The 24527-nt window shown below is 43.2% G+C and overlaps 3 protein-coding genes across 3 annotated transcripts in view; all 3 read left to right on the plus strand.

Moving 5' to 3' along the window:
- The window catches only part of LOC128709835 (C-terminal-binding protein), a 154620-nt gene that overhangs the window by 75978 nt on the left and 54115 nt on the right, over nucleotides 1–24527 (plus strand). The window lies entirely within an intron of this gene.
- Nucleotides 1814–7250, plus strand: LOC128709832 (shootin-1). Its single transcript, XM_053804850.1, has 6 exons — nucleotides 1814–2096; nucleotides 2185–2597; nucleotides 2684–2796; nucleotides 2874–3036; nucleotides 3614–4130; nucleotides 6895–7250. The coding sequence occupies exons 1-6, from the start codon at nucleotides 1814–1816 to the stop codon at nucleotides 7248–7250; spliced, it is 1845 nt and encodes a 614-aa protein (XP_053660825.1).
- Nucleotides 9059–11640, plus strand: LOC128709830 (uncharacterized). Its single transcript, XM_053804848.1, has 3 exons — nucleotides 9059–10459; nucleotides 10791–10952; nucleotides 11047–11640. The coding sequence occupies exons 1-3, from the start codon at nucleotides 9059–9061 to the stop codon at nucleotides 11638–11640; spliced, it is 2157 nt and encodes a 718-aa protein (XP_053660823.1).

Here is a 24527-nt window from a genome sequence, read left to right on the forward strand (position 1 = left end):
CGCCTCAAATCGATCCACATTCGGTCATTGAATAATTGAGTAGTTGAAGCTCACGGTGGGGTGGCGACTTTTCTGTCTTCTCGTTCTCATGGCACGCAAATATTATAACTAACGCCCATGAGAGCTTGACCACCCTTTCGGTGACGCACTTTTCCCCCGTTCTTGCCCGGCCACGTAGGTTTGATAAGTTCAATTTTTGGACTGTGCTTCCGCGACGTTAGTTGGACACCGTTATTGACATTGGACTATCGTTTTTGGGGAAGGCGTGACTTCATCACAGGCATTCTGCAAACCTCGAAGCGTGATAGATGAAATGGTAGAATAGAGCTGCAAGCGTGTTGCTTGATTCCTAACAATATCTTATCTCTAATTTTATGTTGTTTGTTTTGAAGGTTTTGTACGTTGTTTTTTATTGCAACAACAGGAAGGTGACAGAAAAATATTGATTCACATCGAACTGTGCGAATCATAACAAAGCAAGTAATTTAAATAATCATTACTCATGCGATATTGATTTGTGACCTGATGCTGATTATGGTCAGTGGTTATCAATGTTTGTGCCATTTTGAAATTTATGGTTTTCCATTGCGATTCCTGCGTAATGTATACAAAGACATGTTAAATTCTTTGTATACTATTTTACCACTCATACAACGTTTTACAGAGTGTACCTATCAGAATGCTTGGGGTTCAATAATTTCGAATATATCATCTCGATGTTGGAAAATTACATTCTTGAACTGGACCAAAGTGTTCCTGGTCTGGTCTTTGCATTCGTTCTATATATTAAACCAAACAAAATAGTCCAAGAGGGTTCAATTCCGGAGAGCTAGGAGATCACAAAGCTTTTGTTTTGGAAGTCGATTAAATCGTTCGCAAGCCAGGTTTGGAGCACATTGGCCATGTGCGATGGAATAGGCACTTTCCAGATGGAATTCGTAGTAGTGCTCATCGCCGTTAAGTTTCAGCTTTTAATTTCGGGAATTTAAAAAAAAAAAACAAAAAAATATTTCAAAATATAACTGATTGTACAATTATTTAACTTAATATACCACTGTGGGAAACATTTCAATTTGATTTGATGTATAATTGAGATTTCAACGAGCACATTTTGTTTATATTAAATTTATGAAAGCTGATTCATAGGGTTTAACTGACAATAAATAAATGTTTAATACAATAGAGCTTCGAGTAAATAAAAAAGGTTATCAAACAAAAGTTGTGAGTATAACATTCGTCCAGCATTGTTCACTAAAGCATTAATTCAATTATGAATAATTGTTAACGAATCTATGGCTCTTATAAACTGAAAAGTGGAAAATAAAACCGAAAGTTTTCATTAGTAAAAAAAACAAGCTCAAATTTCATCCTCGACGAATAATTATCAAAAATTATTCTTATTGTAATTTATATTTGAATTTTATTCTGTAGTTTCCCACAAGTACTCTTCATACTTTGCAACTTTAAACCGCTAATATAAAAAAAAAAATACTTGAATGACTCACACTGTTACAGCTTTAACGAAATATTTTATCATTACATGCACAGCAAGGGCTGTTCTTCCAGCATTTCTTTAAGTAGGTAATGTCTTTGTCTAACTTTACGATGTAAAACATTTCCGTTTGTCGTCTACCATCTATTGGTCGTTGCAGTTTTTCCGCTCCTTACTGGCGAAAATGATAATAATTTAATTTGTTTGTGATTTCTGTGACTTACTGTGTTGTGTCCAACTTAATTTCCATCTCGGCAGGTGTTTGACGGCGCGTAGCAAAGGAACTCCAATCCTCTTTTTTTGAAGTAGACTCCCTCAACAATGGACAGTTCGCAATCATCGCCCTCGAAGCGCAGCAGCATTCCGATACCGAAACGTAAAACTTCGCTACACCTGTACATTGCGGGCGGTGGTTCATCATCCAATTCATCGTCGAACGTCGGTTCGGCTTCGGCTTCGATAAACGACGATGAACCTTCGTTCACGCGCAGCATGCTCGGTTCATTCGTGCAGGCAGAATCACCACCCGGTGGAGGCGCCACACCGACCGAGCACGTCCAGCTAAAGGAAACCCATAACCGGTTGATGGAAAAGTGCGAACAGTGTAGGTTTTAAAGAAATTACCTATTTGAATAACCGGAACATAGAGATTTGATAAAAGCGTTTCACGTTCAAAAATTGCTTGTTTTCAGTGGCGAAGCGAAATGCGTTGTTGGAAAAGTCGAACGAACAGCTCAACTATAACGTGAAACAGCTTGTTGGCGATTTGGAAAATTCGCAACGTGTACTAACGGACTTTACGGAGAAAAACCGTCGCCTTAGGCGCAAGCTGTCCGAAATCATTCCAACACCAGCACCCGGCGAAGAAAGTATCACCGCCATCGATGCAGCAGAAAGTGACGAAGAACAACCTGCTGCTGCGACCGCTCGTGTGCTTCCGGGTGCAAGTGCAGCTGGAGCCCAGGTGGTTGGTACTGAATCGAGCGGCAAAGGTACGGAGGTGGACAGTCTGTTGAACGAGATGGAAAAGCTTAAATCCTATCTGAACAACGTGGAGCTGCAGCTGTACGAGGCGAACGAGAAAATCTCCGAATTGTTGGAAAATGTACGCTTTTCATGGGGTTTTAGTAATTGAAGTAGGCTACATAGAATGCTTAATCTTTGTTTTTTTTTTCTATTATCCCCCATTAGAAGCAACAGTATGAGGAAAACAATCGAAAGTTGCGGGAGGAGAACGCCGAGTTGAACAAGGTGGCACGGCTTATGTCACGAAACATGCTGGAATCAATCGATACTAGTAAAAGGTACGGAACTGGTTCAGTAAACTAACGATACTTTTCTAACCGCAACAAGTAATGTTTATTGTTTTCGAAATCTTCAGGCTCGAAAACACATTCATCAAGGTGCAACGTGAGCGTGACCAGCTGGTCCGTCAAAATCGGGACTCGGTCGATTCGAAAACGAGCTCCAACGAAGAAATTCAGAAGATGCGGTCGGAAATTGAGCTACAGCGGAAAACCTATGAAGCACAGTTTATCGAATATGTAAGTATCTTGTTTTGTGAGAAAGTTTAGACCGTATAGACAAATGTAGATATGTATGTATCTTATTTAACAAACATTTGGCTATAAAAAATTGCCGCCTACTACAACTCTGCTATCGATATTTACTTCACATTAACACCATAAAACTGGCGATTGGAATCTACTTCAGACTGTAATTAATATAATGGCTTGATTAAGCTGGTAGTATTGTTAAAAAAAAATTACTTTCGATGCGAACTGATACAGCTGGTGCTGGTGATACAGCGAGCTTTAAATTCGCTTCTCCGTAATGCTTTACTATCGGCGCTTTCTACAGGCTGCAACCAATGTCAAAATTTTGATATCGATGTTGTTCCCACATAGCAAACGTAATGTTGCTGTTTCGGCTAGTTTAAAGTGACCGTGAGAGAGCGTAAAGTTTAAAGTATGTTTCCAAATTCCCTCTGTGACGGTTGCAAAGTTCATTCATAGCTCAACAAATAGTGTAGACGCGTCGTATGTTTACCATGGAAAAGCATTTTCTCGCTTGGCGAAACTTATCGCAGATTACCTACTTCTCCCATGTTCCGGCCAACAGAAAAGTCTCATGAGCGAAGAGCACGAGCGCAAGACGAACGATCAGATCGTTGCCCTTGAACTGGAAGTCGAGGGACTTCGGCAGCAGCTGGATGAAGCATTGCAGCGGGCCGAGCAGGCCGAAGGGGAGGTCCAATCGTTGCGCCAGCAGCTCCGGATCAGCCGGGTCCGTGAGTGGCAAAGTTCCAATCCTGGTTCCGCGAGCATCCTCGGAATTTCTGAAGTTTTGGACAGTGACGATCCGTTGGCGTCTTTGCTGCGGCGCTGCAGCGTTACCGAAGCTTCCCCGTCCGGCTCGTCCTGTGTGCCGGTCGTGTCATCCGCACCTGCACTTCCATTTCTTCCTCCTCCACCACCACCACCACCACCCGCTCCACCGCTGCCGGCTAACATTTTCGCTAACACCAACCATCTAACGACTGGCTGTGACCGGGCGCTTGGCTTAAGCGAGGCGATTTCGCAGCAGAAATTAAATCACGTAGCAATAACGAATGTAAATAGTCCGCACCGGGCAACAGGTAGGTTTTTTTTTTATCGATTGTAACCATAGTACGCATGTTGGTTGTTTTGGCGCGCTACTTCACACTGAAGTTTTGCTGTTATTTTCGCTCTTCATGTGCTTTATTGCATGTTTCCCTCTCACTTGTTTTGTTATTTTCGTACCAACTGTTGTTGTTCTATCGGTGCTAACCCTCTGTACCGGTAGCAGAAGTTCCGTGGAAATCAGCCACGTGCGGTACAATCACTTCCCATTTCCTTCCTTCACCTTCGGCTAAAATCTTGACTGTGCTTAGGATAAAAGGGGCACCGATAGTGTGGAATATTGCGTACGGTAATCAGTGGAGTTGTCGGTTTTTTTCCTCCTTTGTTGTGCTATCCTAACATGTACCCGTGGTAGCAAGTCGCTTCGAAGACCACAACACAGTCGGTTTATTGAATCTAGCTACTACTCCCGATGAATATTTGCCATAAGGACACACACACACATACATTGCTTGTAGTGCAGACAATAAACCGGATGGATTGGTAACGAGTGCGACGCTGTTGAGCGAGTGTCGTAGAAAGACACGGTAAACAGCCAAACCACAACAAGTTGTTCCTAGTTTTGTACAGCATTAAACATCCATATTGCCATCACCACTATTACCATTCTCGTAAGAAATTCTCTTGCAACGGTTCCACGACAACTAGTAAAACGGTAAATTATCTATCTTGTGTGTATAAAGCTGTTCGTTACGCTTTCGGTAAAATTGTCATATAGATATTACCATTGCCATATTTAAGTAATTTTACTGTAGTGAAACATACTACAAGCTGAAAGTAAGTCGTTTCTAGAAATAAGACATACAATGTACATTCATTTTTTTACAAAGTTTAAGATAGAAAGGCACATAAAGGAATAGAAACCATTTCCATCCATGCTGTTCCCCCCATAGGACGTATATTGTTTCGCAACCGAACCATTCGATTTGCAAATTGATCTATAATCATATTTGTAACGCAAACCCAATCAATTACTCAGCCGTTCGAAGACTCGCACGGCTGTATTTTTTATTTGGTTGTTGTTGTTAATAGCTTATGCTTCGCTTTCGATACAGCGCTGGCATACCGTTGGCAGACCATCCTTTGCGACTTCGTTAATGCACGAACGGCAACAACCGTTCGGCTGCCTGTGTGTGTGTGTGTATCTGACGCAACAGTCACATTTCCACAGCACCATCCTTTGGGATGTTCGTGCCACTGTCCCGGTGGCGGTAAGAATGGGAAGATCCCATCCACTATCCGGGTACGCGCGAGTGGGTCAGCTGGTTATGGTATATGGAAAGTTCTCTCCCAATAGAATGTTTTCCAGAAGCCCTTTAAACAACCGCAGCGTCCGTTACCGGGTGGCGCGTGCTACCGTTCAGTTCGGTATTGTCGTCGTATTGATGACACATTCCGGACGCAAAGGTCAGGCCGCTCGTACTCGTACTGAGCTGCCTACTATGTAGCGGCCAAAGGTCGCTACGCTTGATGATGGGAAAACAAAACGGAAACCCCTATCCCCCCTCACAACCCCGCCCGCCATACACCAAATGTTTCTTCGGACATGCGAAATGCGGGATAACAGCCAGACCGGAAGTGGACGTGAAGAGACACTTTAAACTTGAACCCGTCGTCATTTAGAGTATTATGGAAATGCACGTACTCTGTCCATCCGAAGCATGCATGATTGTGGAGTATTGTTCTGTGGGGGTGTAGCTGTAGATGGTAATGTTAATGCACTAAACCATAACTCACTTTAGTAACGCATAATAATTATCATCAACCGTAGATCTACTGATTTTGTTAGCTGTGGCCGCTCTGTGATCTCTGGTGTCTTTTTTTAAACGGATTAAATTAAATACAAAAAAAACACACCCACTGTAGAATCATGGCATTTGATGTGGTTTTGCTTTGCACTTTGATGAGGTATGTTTGGGGTTGGGATGCTTTTAAAACGGCACGCACACTATACACGCTTGGCAACCGTAACACCTGTTGGACACATTGGTTTAGTTTCCGTCCGTTCGCGATTTTTTTTTTGCTGTGGATCGAAGTTAGAACGGTCGTTTCGTTACGGAAGCTCGCACAGGACTGCGTTGTTTGCTGTTTGGCAAAGCGACCACACATTTGCGCGTTCCCCTCGTAGGGACACGAAAGTCGTCCTTAAGGATTGTGTTCATTTCTGGACGGATAGTGAATTGACCGAATGAACCTGCTGCTGTGCTTGTAGTTGGCGGGTATTAAGGATTCAGAGCGTTGCTCGTTGGGGGGCCACCTTGAAAATGGTGATTTTTAAAGTTTTTCATATAAAAAATAACTATAAATGCAGTACAAATATAGAATAATAATTCTGCCGTTTTTTGGGTTATAAAAATTAAAACTTTAGCATACATTGCGCAGTTCGGGGTCTCTTCTGACGCAACTCTCTATCCAACTATTGTTCAACTATTGTGTACTCTATCCCCTTAAGTATTTAATTCTTTATCTGAAGTGTTTGCTCGGCGTCCTACAGAAAGCTTGTATAGTTTATGATCATCATCATCATCCTTCTAACAACTTCCAATCCTCAACATGCTAAAACATCACATCTTGCCTAGTTCTTCCCGTGTTCATATTGCTTCTATGTACATTGTCCATAGTCGATTGCTTGTCTTTCCGGTTTGCCGAATTTGGCCGAATTTAATTCAACTGTAATTACATTCCCGTTGATTGAATTGTTTGCCGTACCGGGCTTTTTTTTTTATTCCCTTCCCACAGGTCTAGATTCGGTGATAGCAGATATTAAAAGTGGAAAGGTGACGTTAAGGCGACGGCGTCCGAATCCACCGAAACATTCCGCCGACGAAGAGGCAACCGGTACCAGCAGCAGTATTAGGGATAGTGAACGGGACTACAACCAGATGATCGCTCGCAACCCGGGCCTGAAGGAGATGTACGAAATTATGGCGCGCATGAAACGGCACAACCGGAAATCGAAAATCATCTACGAATCGGAGCTTGTTGGGCGGGGGAGTGGCAGCGATGCTGCTGGCCAACAGGACGCAACAGATGGGGGGGATCGTGAGACGCGAACACGGCGCACCCGTTTGGTGATGGATGTAGTCGATTTATGATGCGCCGGTGTACGAAGAGAAAGCATTTTAGCATTTTATTTTTTTAAACTGCCTTTAACCAAGTAAGACAACACACTAGGGGGATAGTGTTTTGAGACGTGTGTATGTTCACCACGATTTTGATGAATTTTTTAAGTGAAATTTACACGCTAGATCTTGTGCGATAAAGAAAAAAAAACACGGAGTGCTATAGAACTAATATATATATACATCCAATAATATTTTTCTTTTAACAGTTAAATTATGCTCCATTCCATTTACAACTCCATTTACGAAGAAAGAAAACATTTCCACGCGAAAGAATGCGGAACGTCCATCTGGTAAAGTTGTATCTGTCTGTTTCTACTGTACGGCATAGTTGTGTAAAAAAAAAAGCGTGTCCCAGTTCTAGTCCAGTCCATAATTTGTCTGTGAAGTAGGTTTCTTTTTGCCGCTGCTACCGCATGTCGTGTTTCTTATTATAAGCATTTCTTTACAAATTTCACTCCGAGCACGGTCTCACCGGGTGGTAAACATCGGCGGGAAAAGTAAGCTCTAATCGGTACAAGAAGAAAGCGGGAAAATGAAGTCGAAAAAAAAACCTCCGACTCATAATCCGTGCACATCATAACAAGTGACTCGTAAGTGAAGAAATGTGGTTTAAAATAATAAATAAGTCGAGCCGAGAGCTATTGCCATCAGCAACACAGCAGAGGGAAACGAAGAATAGCTTAGAATAATTGCGCACATATCAAATTCTTGTCACTTTCTCCCGCTTTCTCCAACACATGGGCCCATTTTTTGTTGTTCAATGCCTGTTGCCGTAAGGACATTGAAGACATGGTGACATTTCCATCGCTTATAACACATTTTGCGTACGAGTTGGCGGGATTGTTGTTTTTTTTTTTTTGTTGCCACAATTGATCTCGCACTGGCTAAACCGTAGAAATGTATTTGCACGCAAACAAAAATGCAACAACATTCTTTAGCATAAAAGCAGTGTAGCTGTGCGATGTCACTGGGCCACGATCGGTCTTCGGCACTTGCCATGACCGAGCGTGATGAAAAAAGCAATCACACCTCGCTAGCCCACGGACTTCGCTGTTTCCCTCACGAAGACGATGCGTCCTCCGAACCTGCAGCGCATGGTTAGCTTTTCCAGTTGCTTAACCTGACCTAACCTTTCATCGTTCTGCTTTGCTTCGGATTTTCGTTTTCCCATCCGCGGAAGAGTGAGCCAATGAAGAAGAACAGGATTAAATGGAACGTGACACGAGTGAGCGGTGTGCGGAGAGGGATGCCCCCGGGCGGGTTTGTCACAGTCGTATAATTTGTTGTTTGTTACACTCTGTGTACACAGGGGCAGGGGTACGAGATCGAGACGAGGATCATGTACAGACCGCGAAGCAAGAGGGTACGATCTGCCTGAACTACGATGATCCTGCTGCATGGTGATGACGATGAAGAGGAGATGAAGCAGCAAAGAACGATCACACATGGTCGATCTTCGGGAAAACTTCGTCGAGAACGAACAGTCGAAGGGAACAACATAGCGTGCGCGATCTCGATGGACTCGCTGATGCCGCGAAGATCCCGTTGGAATCACTGACAACCGAACGATCGACCGGTACGGACGTATTTTCCCATTGCTCGTCCCGTGCACATCGTGTTACGAGATTATTGTGCGTGTTAGGCTTCAAGCGTGCTCAGTGTAAAACGGCCTGTGACGTGTGAGATCTATTGGAGGGAACTTTTAAAATTTTTTTTCGTGAAGACTCCTTTCGTGTACTAATGTTGCGCATTGCTGTGTGATTAAGTTACTGATCGTTATGGCACTGTTAACACCGACAACTCCCTCTTCGGCATTGACCGGTACGGTCGATCTGTGCGCTACAAGTTTAAAATCGTTCGATCTGAAACATGGCTTTTGCCTTACTGACGATACAACTATGGACGTGTGCTACAGTGCCATCAGCTGTGGCATGAATGATGCGAAAGCAAACCATCAGTCCGGTGCGTACGGTGCTGACTGTGGGCGGAACATGCTGCACCAAAGTTACACGCCGATTTCCGCTCCACCGGTGCCGGGATTTACGGGATACAGTGCGGAGCATGAGTTTCCTTCCGAAGCCCTTCAGTTTCATCAGCTACCGCAGGCGGACACGTTCAAACAAGTGGGTGGCTTCTATACGACCCCCGCCAAAGGGGGGGACGATTTGTTCTTCAAGTTTGATCCGGAGTACATCGAAAAGCTGCAGTCGTCCTCGAGTATATTGCTCTCTCCGGCGGCAACGATTGCCAGCACACCGCTCACGTGCCAAAGTTTGCTAAGCTGCGCCAGCAGTTGCACCACAGCGACGGATTATTACAACTACAACGAGACAAACTGCCAGTCAAAGAACCAGTCCCCTTGTTCCTCTCCGTTCGACGGTGATGCGTGGATCGATAATGGATTCACTCTGAACCTGATGAATCTTAACGGAGCCGGGTGTTGCTCGCCGAAAAGATCCAACGGCGAGCTGATGGCAATGGGCAGTTGTGGTACGACGTCACCAACGAAAAACGAAACCACCACACTGCCCTCCATTCGGAGTGCCTTCGGTGGAACGATCAGTGGACAGTTTGAGTGCGCTAATTCGACCTCCAAACCCGATATGTCGTCCGGCGTTGAACCATCGATGAGCTACATTATGGATTTCTTGGATAGCTCTTTTTTGGAACAGTACAGCAACGGCAATAGAGCGGATGGGGGTTGCAACACTGTCGAAACGTGTACGGACCCGGCACTCACAGCGCCGGATTCGTACAGCTACTCGGCTGAAAACTACTACAAACCGCTCCAGGGTGTGGAGAAACCGAATCGAGAGTTTAAGGACATTTGGAGAAATGCTGCAAGCGTACCCGCGACGTCTATAAACCACACACCAACCTCCCCGATGGTTGCGAAAGTGGAACCACTGGATATGGTTGACGAACCGGCCGAAATGGACGAATCCTTCCCGTCGGCATCAACGCCACGTTCGTGCCTCTGGAGTGGTTGCAATCTGGAGCTCGCGGACCAGCAGCAGCTAGTGGCCCACATCGAGAAGCAGCACGTGGAACCGAAACGGGGCGAAGTATTTGGGTGCCAGTGGTTGGACTGTCCACGGCAGCACCGACCGTTCAATGCCCGCTACAAGCTGCTGATCCACATGCGTGTACACAGCGGGGAAAAGCCCAACAAATGTCCGGTAAGTGAGCGAATAACCGGGCACCCTGGTAGGCTTCGGCTGTGGGGGCTTAGAACCATGAGCGGAACACTCTTGGCAAACATCTGGTGCACATGGAGCAATGCGAGTGATCACTTTTTAGCAAACGAAACGCGCACCAATGTTTGCCGGCTTGTCCGGGTTATGGTTTTTGCTTGCATACGTTAGCTTACGCCACTTTTTTCCACTCTTTCGCTGTGCGTTACGCATATGCATGTGTCCGTTAGCCATAATCCTGGATAATTGCTCGCGGAGTGGCTGTACGTCTGCGATGATCGTACCAAAACCTCTTTGTGTTTTATTACGCTTACAGTTCCCCAGTTGCAAGAAGGCTTTCTCTCGGTTGGAAAATCTGAAAATCCATCAACGATCGCACACGGGCGAGCGTCCGTACAACTGCCAGTTTCAAGGCTGCACCAAGGCGTTCAGCAACAGTTCGGATCGTGCCAAGCATCAGCGCACGCATTACGACACGGTAAGGCAACTGCGACATGTGCGGATGTTGTGCGGAACATCTCAGAGGCTAAATGGCCAGCATGCTAATGGTTTGCTGTATTCTTCTCACGCAGAAACCGTACGCCTGTCAACTGCCCGGGTGCAACAAACGTTACACCGATCCGTCCAGCTTGCGGAAGCACGTGAAGAATCATGGAACGCGCCCGACGGACGTACCGATACGGAGAAAACCGGCACAGCACGACATTCCCGCGACAAGACGATACTCCGAACCGACCCTATCAACCATGGATGCGTTTAACCTGGAACCGTACACGAACACATCGAACGATTTGGTGCTGGACGATGTGTTTGTGAATAAACCGTCCAACCTAGCGCAGGAACTGCACGGTTCTGCTTTGGATGGGACCAATGGGAGCGATCGTCGTACCACTATGGATGACTTTAACGATATGTCCAGCTGTTTCATGAAGATTCTGCAACTGCCGTCTGCCGTCACCGACAACAGCACGGCAGAGATCGAAAGTAATCGCTATCTGATGGAGAATCTGGGACTTTCCTTTGAAAGTGATGCGAACTATTCGAACGATGAGAGTACCGTGCTGGGAGTTGCTACCTGTCGACTTGCAAACGACACCGATGGTAGTGGCGAAAAGACACTTCCAACGTTTGGCACTGAGTTTGACTATTTCGGTGCAGTTGTCTGAGTTACTGATGCCTTTCGCAGACGTTAGACTTAATTACGTTACAACCTAAGAACCTTTACTTTTTCATTCTTTTAGTAAACTTTTATAGCGTGCAAGCGAAATGTAGACAAACTAGTGTTAGTTAATCGTAGGTTGGAGAACTGTTAAATATCTCTCTTGATCTTCCATTATCTCATCACACTGGAACATAGTTTTAGCAGCAGTTTGTTGCATTTAGTTAAGATCATAAAACTGCTTCCAAAGATATGAAATTTGTTGCCATTAGTGTCGCAGTAGTAGCGAAGGGCTTAGGGATTTTAAGCGTTTTGTCTTCCATCTTCAAAAATGATCTTCCATCTTTGTTATGTGCTTTGTTCTAGTAATTACGCATGCTAAAGACATTTCCAAAAATGTGCTAGTTAAGGGAAACTTTTAATATGTAAGCAAATTTGTTAGGTAAGCAATTTCAGATGAGTTTTCAATTTAAAAACTTTATCGTTTTTCTTTGTATAATTGTTAAAAGACACATTATCGATGTAAAAATCTTCCTCACATGTGACGTTCATTTGAAGCGAATGTGATTTTCGGCAATAAGTGAAACGAAACCAAAATTTTTGTAAAAAGTTTCTGCTAGACAATGTAGTATTATGCAAGTATGCGGCAGCAAAGAATGCTAAGCTTAGTGCAATAAGCCAAATGCTCCTTTCTCAAAAGATGTATACAATTTGCAATGCAAAGTAAAGAGCTAGTTAGTTTGCTTTGTAGCAGTAGTTTACGTTAGCTCTAGTAATTCCACAAAAAAAGACACAAGAAGTTTATGCGTGAAGTGTCAATGTGACAAAAAGGATCAGATTTAACTAAATAAATAGTACACTCCTAAATGAATTACAATTGCCATGTTTTGCTTTAGTTTGTGGCAATCGTTACGATCGTGTTGTCCTTCCCGCAAGGATGCGGCATCTATGCGTCCAGCTTCCTTACGGTTGTATCAAGTTTCTGCTTGAGAAGAAAGATGACACCACGTCAACACACCGATAAACTGTTCGAATGGAAAGAATCATCGACTTCTTTGTGGTTTTTCGAAGCTGTTGGGTCACACGTAAAAGGGCACAGCTTTACGTTGCCCATCACCAGTCGCAAGTCATCAAACTAACGTGTCCTCTTGAAAGCGTACTCTTTAGTGTGGACCAATAAAATGAAGCATTAAAATGGGAGAGGATGGAATCCTTCCGTGGTTCTTAACGAACACCATATGTGTCCTTGGTGATGAGTTGTGCGTTCGTTGTAGTACTAATGCACTCTCGGTACTTAAACATACGCGAGGACATTAGTCGAAGCATTAGACACATTAGCTTGCCCGTTCTCCATGGTGGCGTGATTCGAAGCGATCACATTCACCCACGGGGAGCTAGCAGCACCGGTTAAGCATGATCGGTCCATCCTTCACACTCAAACGGTCGATCGGTTGAGGGGGGTTTTTGGAACTCATTAAAGATCTTACATTTACGACGTACAAGTGCACATCAGCGCAAGCACACGAAGATCGAAACGAATGCTAGGCCTGCATAGATTGACGGATAGCTAATGGCGGGTAAAGGGTTTACCGGAGCCCAACCGGCAAGAGCATACGCTAAGCGAAGATGGAAGATTGAACCATTTTTCTTGCCACGAATCGAGTCCCGCTGTGGCATCATAACGATCATAAACCATAAGGGGTTTAAAAAGCCAAAGAAAAACATTAGTAGAAAAATGTGATCGTCTAGCGTTCGGTTGGGTTTGGTGCTGCCAACGTGTCTCTCCGCTGCCCGGTGCTGCTACTGTTGTAGTTATCTAGGTGAAGTGTCACCAGTGGTGACATGAACCGTAAAGAATGATTGAGTTTAGATCGTTTGGGTAGGATAAGGAGAGACTCAACAAAAAAAAATCTGTATGCAAGAGAAACAAAACAAAAAAAAACCAACTTCCACAAACACACTGCACCAAGTGGAATCGCCGTACCGAGGCGTATCCGAGAAGGAACGGGTGGAAAGTCAAAGAGTTCAACGGTGGCACGGAAATCCACGGCCTTACGACATGAAACAGAAGTTAGAAGGAACAAGAAGGAAAAATCTCTTACCCGAAAGGCAATCAAACGAGTGAAACGAGGATATGGGGAACGCAAGAATCGGTTCAAATGTCCCCCAGGTTCGTTCGTCTATAAATAGTAGTAGGTGCACGAGGATTGAACGTTTGATTTTTTAAACCGCGCGCAATGAACAATGACACCGCATTGGAATAATCGAATGAAAGTCTTCTGGCGTTTTTTTTTGTCTCCACATGCATTGTTTATGTGGTTTCTTTCGTTGCGAGAACGGTTCAGAAGCAGTGTGTCAATAGTTAATAATAAATATTGGATTGTTTGTCTAAGTGATGTCTAAATGTTTGCAATTAATAAACAAGACATTGGACAAATTGAAACAGAACATGTAAAGATAAGCACTACCAAAAGGCTACTTCTACTGATCATTTTAATTCCTTAAGTTAATAAGAGTTAAAAAGTTTATCATTAGACTTCACGACAGCACTAATAGTACTTTACAAGAATATGAAGATGTGGTCTTGAGGATTTAATAAATAATATTGCATCTATGCTGTTAGAACTTGCTTCAACATCATCTAGAAATCAAGAGAAAATCATCCACAAGCAGCTAAAAAACTCTACTGCGTAACAGTTTCCACCGTAGGCCCTGGTTTCCGAAGCCCACATGAGGCGGGAAGGAACAGAGCGACAGAGCAAGTGAAGGAAAACCGTCAGCGGTATAAACAATATCATAAATATTGTTTTTGTAGCAACCAAAACGGGAGTGCGTCGAGGACTTTTGCGTTCCCTTTTTTCGTGGCAAGTGGAAGAGGCGTAAGGTCCCTGCAAGAAGATACAGTTGCGACGACCTTTTGGCCCATGGTAGGCGAGAACGATTGTGCCAGATGTGCTGGTAGCAGCAGCAGCAACAGCAGCGAGGATTCGGGATGCTGGAAGCAGTGCGGCTAGAGGATCGCGGTAGGTGTAGACTTGGTGCGGTTTCGAGTGCACAATACATGTGCCATGTCACCGCACTGGTGACGTTGATGGTGGCATGCGATCGAGTAAAATGTCTTTTGGTTTTCCTCATGTTTCGCGGGATCGTCATCGAAGTACCGGGGCACCGGGTTTGCACTTGTTACCGCGATGGGCCGGAGTAGCAAACAGGACGTCGGGGGAAGAGACGCCGAAAAGGTCATCAACATAATGAGCTATTTCCCCCCCTTCTGATAGCGGGTGAATCTGCTGAGTGTCGGAGGTTTGTGTTCCGCTGCGTACCGCAAACGGCGTCACGGCAGGTTTGGCTTGGGCCCTGCAAAGTACTCCCCCTTTCGATCACGTGTCCCAATGTGGATATCCCGTCGGGAAAGCGACAATCTTCCATATCTGCTGGTTGATTTTCTCACCTTCCTTTGTTTCCCTTATCTTCCCTAGAGAGAGCCCGGTTAAACAGACGCGCATGTTCGGGCGCATCTGAAGGCAATTAAAGTGGCCCCCGGAGGAGGATGATGCCGACCGCGATATGTTGCTGCCATTGCAGCGATGCACTACTCCGCTGCACATTTGCATTGCTGTCGAGGTTCCGCTCCATGTTATCCCTCCGGATCGCTGGATCTGCTCGCACCAGATGGTGTCCTCCATTTACCAAAGCGTGTTGCACGTTCACGTACGTTCCTCCAGAAGCGTGTTGATGACAATCAAAATCGAGAGTTTATCACCCAATGCGATGGCGGGAAGGAGTTTTTGGGCGTTAACAAAATAATCTTTTCGGCATTTTGCGACGGTTTCGGTAACGATCGTTCGGTCGACGTTTGGACGGGGATGAGGTAACAATTTGTTTACATTTAACACCACCGACCGGCTGTGTGCGGTGGGTGCCCCATAAATTTGGCCACTAAGGAGAATTAGCGGCGCGTCAGTACGAGGTGTCAAAAATTTCGGGTATCACGTGGTGTTCCAAACAAACCGTTTTAAGAAAAATGAAAACCAAAACCAACCAACGCCCGAGCGAAATGTTAATCTCGCAGTATCGGAGCGCGGAGATGGTGGAGGGCAAGATTTACTGGTGGCTCAAATTTTATGCATTTTTTACGAGTTATGAATGTTGCATGTTTTTAGTAGTTTTTAAACATTTGGGCATGGCTTCCAGTAGTACGGGTGGATGTACAGAAGGCGTGTTTGTTAGGAAAAGCACCGTCTAGGGACAAATGCATTTGATGGTGCGGAGAGTAATGCAACGGTTGGAAATTTTAATGCCGTTTTGAGTGATTCAAATTGCATCAACATGTTGCTGTTTGGGACAAATTGTTTCCGGCCCATGTCGGGAGTACAGGATGTGCAGTCCTGCAGTATACGATAAATTATAGCCCCGTCTCTTTGCCCTGCAAGCGTTCGGGACATCAACAATGTTTTATGTTAACATTTCATCTTTTATGATCCTTTGAACCATTGGACCACACCAAGCTGAAAAAGCTTCAGTATTTTCGCGATCACTTGGTTCTTATGGCATCTATAGATATGTTATATCTTCATGAGGATCTTTTACGGTTGAAAAGTTTCATTTAGTTGTTGATGATTGATGTCGACTTAGTTACCACTGATAAGCTTTTTTAATAAATAAATAATATCCATATCACAAGTCCTAGCTCAGGACGGTCTTAGTCACCTCAAGACGTCTGTTCCATTAAACGCACAAGCACAAATATTGCGTCTTCTACGACTGTTTTTAAGGCTTTAGGTGATAATAATAATAATAATAATAATGATATAATATAAGAAAACTTGAGAATTCATAGTTTTCTTCCTAAGTCATGGGAAAACTCCGTGTTCCCCTCAATCATAGCGAATACGAATCAATTAGGCGTTCTCAATCATAATGAATCCAAAAAACAAAAAACAAATTAAACCATCTGGTTAGGATCACTGCGCCAGCCAGCCTCCAAACATGAAATTGAATTAGTCGATCAGTGTTCATCATGCGTCACAAGTTAAACAAACATGCCAAAAACCTGTCAGCGAGCAAGCGTTCCCGTCTAATGAGATTTTCCCGGTTGTTGTTGTGGTTGAATATGTTCCGATTTTGGGACGTGCCTTCCCGTGTTCGTTTCTCTCTATACAGTGATATTACATCTGTTAGTTTTTTTTGCGATTGAATTGACGAAAGCGTGAGCTCATGAGCGACAAATGGAAAATGCATATCGTAGGGCAATTTGTCTCATCTTTTTCACGAATGTTGATCGCCCGTGGGCTAGGGCGGGAAGGGAGGAGCGCATTGATCCTAGCCCCCCGAAAGGATGCCTGTGCCCGATTGTGCACAACGATTCCAAAGTACCCCACCAGGAGCAATGCGCTGACGGTGCAGACAACGAAACGCTACCGTTGAGGCAAGTGCGTAAGTGATCGTCTATAAATCACAATGATCTTCATACTTTGGTGTCTTCGAAAGCGGACCAAAGGGGAGAGCTACAGCACGGGAGAAGTACAACGAGAACGGCAGCAAATCATAAAAATAAACACACGACTTTACCCCATACGTGGCGAACATGAATGAAAATTGATTTTTCTTGCAGCTATGTTGGAGGTTTTTGGTGATATATTTATTTTTTATCTTCAGCAACATGCTTGGAGATTGATCGTGGATGTGAGTAAAAAAAAAATGTATCAAAACACTATTTATATCGATTTCTATTAAAGTGGAATCAAAGCATAAAACACAGGACAACCTGCACAATAAATCTCGGTTTTTCTGCAATGTAATGGAATTGAGCTGTAAGTACCTTCATTATGTTACGATAAGTTTAACTTTTATGTGTATTCTTATCCAGTGACTCCGACCTTGAATATCATTTTTTGACATTTTTTTAGGCTAGTTCAAACACAGAAGATGGTAAACAGACAGATGCTCTTATCTTGAAAGTCGAGTACTACTTCATCGTGATAACGTTGGTACGTAAAGGTACACTAAGTAATGTTGTTATGATACTGAATAAGATCACACAGTATATAAAGTGTTGAAATTATAGTGGAAAGAGGTCGTATGAGCCAAATGTTGTCCAATGAACTTAGATTGCTGGCCCTGTAGACCGTACAGGCCTTATGTATAGACCAAGGCAAATAGGTGTCTGGCCTTATCTTATAGATTGACTATCGATCTTTCAAAATAAGATTAGAACTTCGACTAAATAATCCAATATTCAGGAAATTCCAGGGTTTCTCCAGGATTGGGAATTTACCGAGAATGAATTCCATAAACATGTAGACACCCGCTTTTATATCTGTATAAATAGTATCGAATTGTAGATAATGGATCGGTGGCAGTTGCTTATAGCTCCACCAGGATTCCTGTCTCATAGCTGCCTGTTGCTTATGATAAAGGGCTCCAGACCAATAACCGACATCTCTTATTGTCGTGTGAGGTAAAGATGCTCGAAAGGATTTTTCATACATGTGAAAAGACTTCCGCTAATAGTTTAGACAAATATTAACTGACTCCATTATTGTGCAGCAAATTAGGCAACGTAAGTAAGAGATCGAAAAATATGCTAACTAGAACTAGTTAAGACATATGGCAATTAGACCAATTATTAGCTGTAATAAAATGTATTATTGTCTTGGTATACGTATCAGTGCTTATTGAATTTTATAATGATAATCAACAACAGCAAAAAAAAACCTTACAATAGACCACTTAACTCCACTCCATATCTTTCGCTCATGAAAATCGGGTTGAAAATTATGCTACTTGACAAATTGCAGCCATTCGATGCAGTAAACGCAGCAAACCTTCCGTTGCATCCGGTAGCTTGCAACGAAAGCCACTCATCATTCCGAAACGTCCTTCAACTCATCCACGAAATGAGCCGATTAGGCGCTCGAACGCGGGCCATAAATTTAGCATCCGCTCGTAGCGGCAACCACCGTCGCTCCGGAACTGTGTGCAACGGGTGTCACCCGCCAGGGTATCCAAATCCGGATGCTGCTGGGTGTTTTGTTCCTTCCTTCCCATCCGTTCGGGTTTCGGAGATTCATCAAATTAGTTTATAAACACATTGTCGTGTTGTTTTGTAAATAACAGTCCATCCATCTCGGCAATCGTTGGCGCTGCCGATGGGGAGAACGAAGATGACTGCAGCGTGTACACCACAGCCATCCAAGGGGAAAAACCTAATTTGAGAAGTGTGAACTTAAAAACCACTTACCGACACTGTCACATCTTAATCATCGCGATCGTTCCATTTGCTGCAACTGCGAGGGGCGAATGCAGCTCGGAGGGATCGATGCCACTAACGCGACGACGCTTACGAAACGTGACCTAAACGGTGGGAACCGCCGGAGAATAAATAATGCCCTAACATCCTGCCAGAATTGGCACTGTGCAGGGGTTGCGAGGGTGAAACAACTCTTAACGCGGGCATGAATTGGATGTTGATGTTGTGCTTGAAAGTTGATGTAGTGGATTTTGTTGTTCCGCTGTCTAGTTGACGATCGTGCGCGAACGGATCAAATCCTTTCCGAGCGCTTAAACGACCTTCATTGGGAAAATTTGTTTTCCCTAGCGGGTGGGTGTATGGGAATATTATTCTCACTTGTGTGTCACGAACGGGTGAACTTGCGTTAATCCTTCGATTTATTCTCTTTAACAATGGTTGCACAGACAGATAGACTGGATGAGAGTTGTGGGTGAGAAAAATGACATGTTTTACACCCATTTACCACAGAAATACATAATGTGTTTACTTGGTAAATCGATATTGTGGTCCAAACTGATATTGGTATCTTAATTACCTATGTACATCTAAATGGAAATTATCAGAGAGGCGTCCGAAACGGAAATTCCAGTACCGTTGGAGAAGTTGCCCGAACAACAGGTTTTTCTCTTTGACTTCCTAGTCGCATACGATAGCATAGCAAAGATAAACTTTTACGACGCAATGAGGTCCTTTGAAACTCCGGCTAAACTCATCAGACTAGTACGGACTAGAACGGTTTCCTGTAGCACGTCAAGACCGTCAAGCTGTTGTAGCGTCGAATCAGTAAGTAAGTAGATGCTTTTTAAAGTGAAACAATTACATAACTTACTAAAGTAATTACTTAATTACACGCATTCAGCGGACGGGATTTATGTTTAGATTCCTATTGAATGTGATTAAACATAACATTTGTGTCCTAAGTTTATGAAATAGAATCATAGATAATTATTTAGTGGAATGTTCCCTTAACAAAGTAATGGAACTACGGAATATATCGCGATTGATTTTTACGGAAGAAGAGAATGAAATGAACTCGCATGGACGATAAATACCGGAGAATATCCGTACTAGCTTTGGATGTCCTCCTAGCCAATTCCAATTCAGGCATGATCATGGTCAGCTGCTAAAAAAAAAGATCATCGATGACGTTGGGAACGACTGGAAAAGATGGTTGTCAGCCTTAGGTAGAGGCCATGTCTCATAGGTATCTGTATTTGAGTATTGTACCTAAAAACTGTTAAATGTAAATGTTTTGTTTTGACCGTTGGAAAGGATTCAGTGATGATTAATATGATTCAAGTCCTGTGTTGGTCAAACTCGGTAAAGATTAAAAAGCAATACCAAAGGTAGAGATTTATTTTTTTTGTGGCACAACAAACTGAAGTGGCCTTTCTTAGACATTATTTTCCCATAGGCTGGAAAGTCTATTCTGGGATTGGTACGGATGAGTGTTGGGCGATTCATAGCTGATTCAGATTCATGAATCTGAATGAATCTTTGACATGAACAAATAATCTGAATATCTATTAAAAAGATTTATGAATCTTTTATTAATCATGAATCATCCAAGATTAATGATCTTAAAGGAGCTTGTCCAAGGAGTTATGAATAATCTCCTCCCTCCGGTAATCGGTTGCTAAACCACTATAATGCTAACGGTTTTCATACAGTTTGATCCAACACTCTGCTCCGACACTGCTCTGAGGATTCACGAATTCTTCGATCTCTTTTTTGAATGACTCCTCGCTAAAAATGCATACGAATGACTCTTCTGAAATGATTTATAAAGCACAACACTAGTACGGATGGGATTTTGGAGCGGTCCTGTTGTGTGAAACCGTTGGAACAATTGGTTGCCTTTTATTTGGTAGCAACAGATTCCTACACTGGGATGGATTTAAAAATTTCAAATAATTCCCAAAAAAGTTCCAAGATATAAAAACATGAAATACAATTAAATGAACAGTACGACAGCTTTAAAAATAAAGAGTGAAGATCCTCTTTACATGTTGAAACGATGCGACTATTACTCGATATTACTCGAACGATTATCAAACTTTAAATTGACGTTATTTTAGATAGCGAAAAAAAAAACAAAAATTTTAAAGTTAACAGTAAAGTGTTGCAATGCGGGGAAAAAATGTTCATGTAACGCCTGCAAGAAATCGAGCAATTGGTTTGAGTGTTAAATGTTTCCTACAAACTAGCCCATCGCTCTTTGGAACTTATTGGATATCTTATTTCAAGTGTCACATAATTTGTACGAAAGATTTCCCATTTTCCCACTTCGCTTCGCTTTTCCATCAGGATACGGTTTTCCTTCCGCTCGTCCTGGTTCATTTCACGCTTCATAAATTGAACTTTAGGCTTCGGTGTTCGGTGTTTGTTATGGTGCGACATTTTTCACAACCGAACGCACTGATGCTAACTGCGACCAAGTGTCCGTCTGAATCAGTGCCGGATTAAGTGAGATTGAATCGAAAACGGCTTGAGCCTAGACACTACCGATGTTTAAAACCAATCCCTTCGTATCCACTTCCCGGTGACACTTGTTCGGTTAGAAGGTTCGTGCTGTGAACAGGGCTGCGTGAGCGACTTTCGAATGGTGTGGCAAGGATCGCAGCGTTTGTGGAATGCATCAGCGAACGGCCCTGAACGCGTAGGCGTGATTCGATACGCGCTTGTGGCAAAGGGGAAAATTATGATGTGTAACGAAATGTTTTCCATGTGCGCGTTGTTCGCTGGTACGTCGGGTACCATGGTTGGAACAAGGCGGCCACTGTACAAGGAGCGAAGCCGAACCGCGACGCGATCAATCGATTCAATTCACCCAAAATTCCCAACCACTGGCGGAGAAAGAGTCTGTAACGCAACGAATATTCACCCTTGCATCGAAGGGAAATTAGTTTTCGGAGGGAAAGCGTATGGGAAAGGGTCGTAAAATTCTTAGCAGGGATGCGTTACTGTCAGCTGTACGATCTTGCAGCAAATGCGAGCGGTAGCGGTTTAACGTTTTACAACATTTTTATGTTACAGTGCAACATTGTAACAACAATCGTAAAACCTCCACAATCCGTACGAGCCACGTGATTATCGCGTTGCGAGCGATTTTATGGCACTGTAATCGAACTTACGTTACGCATCCTTGCGCTCGGAAGACGGGCTTTGAGACCGTTCAATTCGTTCCCGCTGTAAACGGGTGCAGCTATTTGCTTTTTCACGTCCACGGTACAGTCAGATGCAAGTTGCACAAACCTATAACATAGCAGTTAAGTTGATGTATGGTGATCGTAATGGATGGAAAAATGGTCCAATTGAGTGTTTGTTGTGAGTGGAAATGATCGATGAAATGGGCAGTATGATAATAAAACGATCGTCAATATATTATGATGATTGGTACTGATTCTAATAATTGGCAGGAAATATTTTGGGTTTACTAAAACATTGTTGTAGTGGTGTTTGTGCTATTTTCGTCTGAACGCATCCCTTTTGCACCGCTGTTTTTGCATGTTACTAGGCTCCTGTACTCATGTCAACGTATTGGTTCTAGTGATGAAAAACTTTAATTTTTTTCCGGAACGGAACGGAACCAGGTTCTTTCTTAAAGGAAAGGAAAGGTTCATTCCTTGAATCTACTTTCACGAGAAAATAAAAAAAATCATATGCATGATATGATTTTTATACATTCATGAACCATTATTAAACGTATAATTCATTTAAAGTTTTCGGTTTTACTAAAAGTTTTGAATGTAAATTTATTACTACTAATTCTTCACTATTATTGACGATAGTTTTTATCAGAGTTCTAAAAACATCATTAAACAGAAGGAAAAACTTTAGACGTATATTAAACGATGTAATAATAAGACCCGATCGCAACTACAACCATTGACGAACGTAGTTATGATTTATAAGTGGTTTTGGTTTAAAATTTCTCAAACGTTGGTCTATTCCGTCGTTCAGTTAATATGTGTTCAGTTTTAGAGAAAATTCGTTTCCCACAGAATCTAACCTTCTAAGCCTACCCAACTATATCGTGGCATACGGACCCATGAGAATGGAATAGAACATAATTGGTTATTTAAATGGCTCACGAACAAATAAGGGTATCAACTTCGCAGAAGATCATTGAACAAACGTGCACTATAAGTGTTGCTTACATTCCACCACAGCTTTGAGCAAGAGTACCAGAAGTAAACGTTAACGTTAGAATCTTCGCAAGACGAACAAAAAATTAAGGTGCATAAAACCTACCTTATGAAATTGTACACGCCTAGGTTCGATCGTTCCACAAAAGGAGCGGAACGAACCTAGTAGGTTCGGAATCATTTAAAACATTTGAACTTTTGAATATTATTACCATAAGAAACATCAGCAATAACACGAATCATCTTTAAACTAATGTAAAAAGATATGAAAAATGAAAATGTAATACATTTTTTAAATCATAAACATGTGCTAGAGATAGGATACGCTGTAGAATGCATCTTCAAAGAAACCCATTCTTCTCGAAAACAGAAAGAACAACCAAGAATCAGAAGCTCCGGAAGCTACCGTGGAATTTCCACCGAAAAGGATTCGATCCGCTTCTAATAACTCGTAGGACATGTTTCCAACAGAAAATAAAGAACTCACTGTAGTGCTAGGACTATAAAAAAAGGCTATGAAAATCCATCATACGCAGAGCGATACGATACGAGCTGGCAGAGTTGCAGTTCCATTTTCCCATATCGTCGCTGGGTCGCGTTCGAAATTAGGTGTTTTTCCTAACCGATCCGGGCCACTCTTCCCCCGTCGCGATTGATGCCTCTTCCATCCATGTATCCAACATTCCGGTGCTTCTCAAGTGTTGTATGCGGTTTAATGATGGTAGGTGCTTTTTATGGACCATTTTCCAACATTCCAACCAACCGAAGTTGTTGTTTTTTTTATCCTCTCTCCCTCTCTCGCTTCTCTCTTTCTCTCGCTCATCCCTGATTATCAGGTTCCTTTTTATGAGGTCCAAACAGACACTCGTCCCGGGACAGTTTCGGGAGTCAATGCGAGTGTTGTTTTGACTTTCCACCACCTCCACCCAGTCCCTGGCGGATCCTGTGCCGGGAAGTTGGCCTCTTCGCCTTTACGATCGTTTTCATCTCCAAACAAGCCGTTAGGAGCCGTTTTAAGGGAACATTAAAATAATATTAATTATCGCTCTAACGGCCGCAAGTCGATGACATCTCGTCGCGATCGGTGCCACGGTTGATGGTTGGTGGTGGTCCTTGATGGTTGTGCATCTGAACGGTGGGAACCTGCGAGCTGAGCCGTGCATGCACTGAACTGTGAAGAGAGGACAAATAAAAAAAAAAAACGCCCAACCAGCTAAAGAATGATGACATCGTTTCTGTGTCAATGTGCGGGATAATTACAACGTGTCGACGAAAAAGGATACCGGTGGCCCGGCAAGGATATGCCGTGACAGTGACTGTTCCGTTGCGTTCATTGACAGAGCAGTGGAACAAGGGATGGAAGGGAAAAAGTGATCTACCATACGAAAAACAGGATCACGATGTTTGTTTTATTGCTCCTGAAGTACACGGGACGAACGACGAACGATCGGG

Source organism: Anopheles marshallii, chromosome 2 (genome assembly GCF_943734725.1).
Source record: "Anopheles marshallii chromosome 2, idAnoMarsDA_429_01, whole genome shotgun sequence".
NCBI classification, from domain to species: Eukaryota; Metazoa; Arthropoda; class Insecta; order Diptera; family Culicidae; genus Anopheles; species Anopheles marshallii.